This window comes from Carassius gibelio, chromosome A25 (genome assembly GCF_023724105.1).
Source record: "Carassius gibelio isolate Cgi1373 ecotype wild population from Czech Republic chromosome A25, carGib1.2-hapl.c, whole genome shotgun sequence".
Taxonomy (NCBI): domain Eukaryota; kingdom Metazoa; phylum Chordata; class Actinopteri; order Cypriniformes; family Cyprinidae; genus Carassius; species Carassius gibelio.
Genome location: NC_068395.1, coordinates 14,621,575 through 14,629,094, shown reverse-complemented (window position 1 = coordinate 14,629,094; position 7,520 = coordinate 14,621,575). Strand labels below are relative to the sequence as shown.

Below are 7,520 nucleotides of genomic sequence, written 5' to 3'. Positions count from 1 at the left end.
TAATTTAATTATATATGAAATACTATATAAATCAAAATAAATATAAAATCTAACTAATGTTCAAAAGTTGGGGTCTGAATTGCATTTCTTTTTTTTTTACTAACTCTTTTATGTTAAGGCTGCAATTTAATGCATCCTTGCATAATAAAAGCATTATTATTATTATTTTGTTTTAATATGAATGGCTTCAAACTTTTAAATATAGTGTAAATGTGATCTTTATTATGATATAAAATATTCCAGATTACATAATTTGTAAATATTACTTGTTGATGAAGTTTAAGATTCATTAAATATGCAAAAAAAAAAAAAAAACTGTTTTTCATCTCCACTTGACTTTATTAACAATTTTCCATCCTCCATTTGCCAAATATTAACAACATAAATCTGGATATGCACAGAAAGGTTAAAAGACTCAATGATGCTGTGTTTGTCAGAACAACACTGTTATCAGACTCTCATCTGTGGAAGATCTTTCAGAGACGCGTGGAATAACAGTCCTGCACCTGCGTCTGCAAACACTGAACCTGTGAGAGCAGACATGATCCGTCACAGATGAAGCTGCGCTGCTGGAGATCCACCGCAGGAGAACAGAGTTCACAGTCACCTGACATTATCATCAGTCTGTGTCAGTGATCACATGATCACATCTGTGCTGAGACTCTCCTGTCAATCAAACCTGAACTACTTCTGAAATAAAGCCGAGACAAACAGTGATTCAGTGACAACTTTAAAGTGTTTCAGAAAGTGTGTGGACCTGCACTGAAGATGTATGATCTATTCTGACCCACAATGCATCACTTCAGAAGTCTCTGCAGTGCAGCTCTGGCTGTTTGTGGACGTCTGGGCGTCAGTTTTTCAGAGACTATTACTGGTTTATGTTGGGTGTCTGAGTGCTGAGGATCCTCAGAGGCTTCTGACCTGAATTAGGAGAATATTCTGTAGTTAGAAATGTGTTTAAGTAATAATTCACCCCAAATCAGCTTTGACAGGAAGGACAGGACGCACCATTGTGCTCTAAGAGGACTGCTGGAGGGTCTGTGAGGTGTGTGGATGATTTGAGGACACGCAGTCTGAGATCTTACAGTCATGATGCTCTCAGTCCCATGAGTCTCCTCTGATGCTCTGGCATTATGAGCTCTGAGTCTCCGAGAGCGGATCTGTGTGATCCTCCGGCCAGCAGGGGGCGCTGCTGCGGCTCTGGGTGGAGGAGAGGGAGACATCGAACAGCCTGATGAAGAGCTGAGTCTCAGCGTCTCTGATAGAGATTCAGATAGAGAGAAGCACAAGATTCAATCATGAAGACACTCACGAGCATCATTTATAGACGAGAGAAAGAACCTGACGCACCTGTGGAGGGACACTGAACGGACCAATCAGGAGAGCTTGTGTCTCTAGTGATGTCATCGCTGCTGAAACTTTGGCTGTGACTGCCTTCATCATCATCTTCATCATCATCGCTGTGGTGGATCTTCATCACCTGAGACTGCTGCTCCTCAATCACCAGCAGACGTCTGTCAGAAGAAAAGCATGTGTTAACCGGAAGTGTGTGTGTGTGTATGTGTGTGTGTGTGTGTGTGTGTGTGTGCGCGTGTTTGAGATAGAGAGTATGTGAGTGTTTGTGTGTTTGAGAGTGTCTGTTTGTATGTGTATGTGTGAGTGTTTTATGTGTGTGTGTGTCTGTGTGTGAGTGTCTGTGTGTGTATGTGAATGTTTGAGTGTGTGTGTGTGTGAGCGTCTGTGTTTGTTTGTTTGTGTGAGTGTGTGTGTGTGTGTGTGTGTGTGTGTGTGTGTGTGTGTGTGTGTGTGTATATGTGTGTTTGTGTTTGAGAGACTGTGTGTGTGTGTGTGTGTGAGTGTGAGTGTGTGTGTGTGTGTGTGTGTGTGTGTGTTCGAGTGTGTGTGTTTGTGTGTGTGTGAGAGAGAGTGTGCTCTTGTTTTTGTGACATATCAGGACACAACTGTGTATAATGACATGGGTATGACACAGGTATTACAAGGAGAGGGTGACTTATGAGACATAACCCATGTCCCCATTTTTCAAAACACTTATAAATCATACAGAATGAGTTTTTTTGAGAAAGTAAAAATGCACAAAGTTTCCTGTGAGGGTTAGGGTTAGGTGTAGGGTTGGTGAATGGCGATAGAATACAGAGTTTGTACAGTATAAAAACCATTACGCCTATGGGATGAACACACTTTACACAAAAACAAACATGTGCGTGTGTGTGTGTTTGTGTGTGTGTGTGTGTGTGAGCGTCTGTGTTTGTTTGTGTGAGAGTGTGTGTGTGTGTGTGTGTGTGTGTGTGTGTGTGTGTGTGTGTGTGTGTGTGTGTGTGTGTGTGTGTGAGAGAGAGAGCGTCTGTGTTTGTTTGTGTGAGTGTGTGTGTGTGTGTGTGTCTGTGTGTGTGTGTGTGTGTGTGTGTGTGTGTGTGTGTGATATATGAGAGGGGGTTCAGTACTTGTTGTGTTCAATCCTCCAGCTTCTGAGTTGAGTAAAAACATCTCTGTGCTCGCGGCTGCTGCTCTCTTCAAGCTCAAGCGTGTGTTCAGGAGTGAAGCTGCTCCGTGTGCTGGGACGAGTTTGAGACACAGAGTTTTGGAGCTGGACAGATGGAAAGATTTTGTTTTCATGGGGTGATATATAATATAATATAGTGAAATTGGTGACATGGATCAGTTTGATGAGATTCACCTTTATCTTCTGTCTTCGAGCTCGAGCAGCTTGTAGTGGATTCCCACAGAGAACTCGACCGACACCTGAGCAGACATCACACATTACTCCCCGACACACACACAAACCACTAAAGATCTGATATTACTCTTAATACTGTAGTTATATATTTATACATTATTAATTATATTGATAACTGTAATGATTACTCATTTAAAATATAATAACAATGATAATAATAATAATAATGATAATGATAATGATACTGTATATTATTAATAAAAACAAATCAAATCAATTCATTAATAATAACAATAATACATATTATTTTATTGTTACTTTATAAAAACATGAAAAAAAACAATTAGTTTTACTATTATATTATAAATGTCTTATCATAAGTAGTAATTATACACACACACACACACACATATGTATATATATATATATAATTTCATACTAGGGGTATAACGGTTCACAAAATTTATGGTTCGGTTCGATACGATACACTGATGTCACGGTAAGGTTCGGTACGTTTTAGATACAGTAAAATGTAAAAACATCTAAACTTTTCAGAATGCCGCAAGCGCACCGCGGGTCATGTGACAAGAACTAACCAATCAGCTTCATCCTTTCCCGTAACAACGTTGAAAGCTCAGCCAAGATGAAGGAACAGCTGATCATAGCTGTATATGGATTGCAATTTTTTAAATAAACTTAGTAGTAGAGCTACTGCAAGCGATTTTTAGAGCTGCAAATCCATTCATCCTTTGCTGAAATGTCCGCGTCTTCGTGGAGAGAGCACGTCATTGTTGCTTAGCAAAGACAGACGCCTCATGAGCGCTTCTGCCCGAGCGCTTTGGAAAGGAGGAGAAAGACGCGCCTAGCGTTTTCCACGCGTTTTTAGGCGCGATATGTGAACGACCCCTAAGGCGCTCGCTCACTCAGCACGCGCTGAAGGTTTGTTGCAAAATGTCTAATGGATTTAACAGACCAGAAATAGAAGATCCTCCAATAACCAACAGATCTGGTGTTTGGGTGCACTTTGGATTACTGAGTGAGCGAGCGCCTGACTGAGTAGCTTAACATAAACATATAAGTTGGTGTTTTTTTCTTCTTCAGGGGTGTCAGAGGCGTTGCCTGTTACGTCGTTTGGGTTTTCGGGCTACCTTGTTGAACGCATATCATTATATTTCACTTTTTTTTTTTATATATATATATATATATAATTAATTAGTCCAACGGACCGTTCGGTACATAATGCGTACCGCTTACCGAACCGAAAGCCTCGTACCAAACGGTTCAATACGAATATGCGTATCGTTACACCCCTATTTCATACTTATCTATAATTTCATTGTAAAAATGTGTATGTAATAAAAATTACAAATAATGATTTCATTTGTTCAGTTCAACTGTCGAATCATACTAATATTTATGGCTTTCTTTACTGCTTCATCTTTAAATCTCACTAAGTGATGTATTCTGTCTTCATTAGTGTGGAAGTGTCAGAACAGAAGTGCGTCTCGATCAGCGGAGGGCAGGAGTTTACCGTTCGTCAGATCACTGGCCTCGTGGTTCAGGACGGCGATGTCGGAGCGAGTCGATGCTGGTCTTGATCCGCTGCAGGAAGTGAGAGGTCTGGAGAGACTCGTGGAGGAGACCCTCAGATCTCCAGGTCTCTGCTTCTGAAACACCTCGAGTGCTGCTGAGTCCGTCTCCAGACGCTGCTGTCTGTCTGCATCTGTGAGCAAAGCGTCTCTGATGGATTCTCTGAGAAGAGTCCAGTCCTGCAGTGAAGCTCTGCAACGTGGAGCTGTGTCCTCTTCAACAGGAACATCATCGAGGAAGATCAGCTGCGGGATCAGCTCTCGCACCGCGGCCCTGAAGCTGGAGCCCGAGTCCTGCAGCAAACCACACGTGAGGAATCCATCTGAGTATGACTGTGTGTAACAAACTAAACTCATCATTAAAGAAGAAAAACAGAAGAAAGATGGTGATCTTCATGTACCTCAGAGGCTCCAGGAGCGCGGCGGGTGCACACAGGGTTTCCTTCCAGTGAAAGTGTCCTGAGCTTCACACAGCGGCCCAAATACCACAACTGAGCCGGATCTTCAACCTTGTTCTCCTCCAGATCCAGCAGCTCCAGATCCTCCAGCAAACTGACTGGACTCAGGTCCGAGACGCTGTTGAACGCCGCATACAGCTCCTGAGGAAGAAAACACTCATTGGCTTTATTTAGACACACTGTAGTTCATGAGGAGTGATAGAGAAATCTGTCTGATTTGAAAACACTTTGACATCAGGAAAACACCAGAGTTTGATCGGTTCAGTCGAAATGTTGTTGGACACCTTTAAGGAGGAAAGAGCAGAGATGCCCTCCAGGTCGGTCAGACCACATCGAGCCACACATAAGACCTGCAGGAGAGAGAGACTGGTTCCCAGATCCCTGAGGACACACGGAGATCTGTCTGTTATTAGATTCAAAGCATCTTCTGTTAAATGTGTTCTTTCATCGATTCTGTTTGTTCTTGAGGTCTGCAACACAAGCTGTTCATGCTGACACCTGCGTAATTTGACTTTTATGAATTTGGATTGACAATAATTTTGCTTTTTTTAAATCATGAGATATAAGTCCCCGTCCACTATCACTGAACAGAAAAGAGCAGCATTAATATTACACTAAATATCTTCTGTCGTGATCCACAGAAGAGGGTTTGGAGCTAGTGAATGATCACACCTGTTCATTTTCGGGTGAACTATTATCACTGTATGGATGTAATAAAGGTAAAGGAGCTCGTACCGCACAGATGAGAGCAGACTGTTGTTCATCTTCAGCTGTGTGAGTTTGGGCAAGTAGATTCCTGTGAGACGAGACAGAAAACACTTTTATGATTAATCATATTTCTGATGGAGATATCTCAGTCATAATCCAAACCACTTAAAATCACATCACTGTTCCTCACAATCTGAAATTCGAGGTTTAATGACACGCAAACATTTGGTTCTCTCAAATTAAACGAATATGAAGTGAATAAAGAGTAACTGTATTAAATCTGACCGAAGTTGTCCAGAGTCTCCTCTCGGGTGTCCACACACATCTCCAGTGACGTCACCTCGTGTAGATCCTCTGCTCCTGAGATGATTTTCTGCAGAAGAAAGAGAAACACTGTTTATCTGAGATGTGTGTGAGGATGTGGATGTGTTCGTGTCTCGTACCAGTTTCTCCGGAGACAGACTCTGATCGAGCAGCAGCTCTTCAGCAGCAGGTTTGGGGTTTAATAAAGCAGATCCACTGAACTCAGCTGAGCCCGCTCTCTTCTTCAGCGAGGACTCACGAGACATCTGCGAACTTCAATGAAAAACCCTGGAATAAAAGTTAACCGTTTTTGGAGTAATCGGCAAATTAAATAAATTTAATAGCCTAAGTAAGCTGTTCAAATGATATACTATATATTTACATTGTATCTGCGTACAGTTTCGTTCATTTATTACCTTTCGAAGCCAAATAACGTGATATTCAGTGTAGCATTTATCTTTTGCCTCATCGGTCAGCAAGCGGGACAGTTTGCATAGCAACGGAATCTACTTCCTGGATACTAAATACGGGGCCACCTGGGATTTGTAGTCCATTACAATAAGTGACGTTGTTTAAAATCATAAACATGTCTGTAGTAGACTAATGTTACATTCACGGTTACATTAGGACGTAAACAAGCGAAACATGTAAAGAATAGATTATTATTATTATTTATTTATTTTATTTTTTTACATAAGTGTTCTTTATGTATTGTTTTGGCACCCTAAATAGTATACTGTGGAAACACCATGTAACAGTCTCTCCCTAAACAGTGCACATAAGCAACATCTGCAGAAAGAAAAAAAGCCTGGTCAGGAGACTTACTAATATTTGCTGATAGAATTTGATGATATGATAATGATGTGATCACATCATTAAGACTTGATTACTTGGATGTTTTAAAAACGCATCTGACTGTAATAACTAAATAAATGTATTTTTAATGGTTTGTTTTTTGAAGTGTTAGGGTTAGGGGACTCAACAGGCCCGTCTGCATTAATTTTGTGGCCAGCGCCATGCTGAAAGTTAATGTAGGCTATTTTTATTATAATAAAATGCTCAAAAGCATATCGCAAATAGGGATTGTGATTGTGTTTGTCATTTAAATGCAGTTGATACCACTTACACTCTTAACAGCATGAGAAACAAACTTTTATTCAAACTGTGCATGGATTAAAGCAAGCGAAAAGGGCTCCCACACATTGACTGAACCCGTTATCACGTCCGAGAGCTCATGGAGTAAACCTTGATTAGCATTGGATGATAGATATACTGTATTATTATGAAAACACCAGAGATGGCTTGTAGCACACAAATAAACCTTTAAAATATTGATTTAAAATCTTTAAATCAATAAAACTGCAAATATTGTATAAAATAATATCATATGAAGCAAACTGTAATTTGTGGGCCTTCATGTTTTATGTGGTTTAAATGTGCCCCCCTTGGCCTCTGGACATGAGTACCCTTGGGTTAGGCTAAAATTAAAAATTATTAAAATAAAAAAATAAATTAAAAACAAACAAAATTGTATAGAAAGGGGCCAGCCTAAATATGCAACTTAAAACATAAATTAAATATATACGTTTAAAAAAAAAAACGAATATATGAATTTACCTGTAACAATAATACAAGTACCAAAATGTTAATGGATAGCAGTTTCCATGTGTTTAAAATCAACATTTTAAATAATTCTAATTTTTTATTTAGATTTTTATTTATTTATTTATTAAAAAAATAGGGCATAAGGACTCAGAAAACAGTAAA

General features: G+C 39.9%; 1 protein-coding gene across 3 annotated transcripts; it reads right to left on the bottom strand.

The window, feature by feature from the left end:
* Positions 1–331: 331 nt before the first annotated feature.
* LOC127946729 (leucine-rich repeat-containing protein 56) lies at positions 332–6,418 on the bottom strand. Of its 3 annotated transcripts, none has more exons than XM_052543463.1 (13): positions 6,170–6,418; positions 5,894–6,041; positions 5,736–5,823; positions 5,478–5,538; positions 5,027–5,123; positions 4,686–4,883; positions 4,227–4,578; positions 2,696–2,760; positions 2,463–2,605; positions 1,351–1,514; positions 1,009–1,258; positions 788–921; positions 332–690 (listed from the first exon to the last, which is right to left on the bottom strand). In XM_052543463.1, the coding sequence occupies exons 2-12, from the start codon at positions 6,017–6,019 to the stop codon at positions 798–800; spliced, it is 1,668 nt and encodes a 555-aa protein (XP_052399423.1). In that variant the 5' UTR covers positions 6,020–6,041; positions 6,170–6,418; the 3' UTR covers positions 332–690; positions 788–797. The 3 variants fall into 3 exon arrangements, with proteins under 3 accessions (XP_052399423.1, XP_052399421.1, XP_052399422.1); XM_052543461.1 differs by having other exon boundaries at positions 792–921; XM_052543462.1 differs by having other exon boundaries at positions 332–921.
* Positions 6,419–7,520: the final 1,102 nt, after the last annotated feature.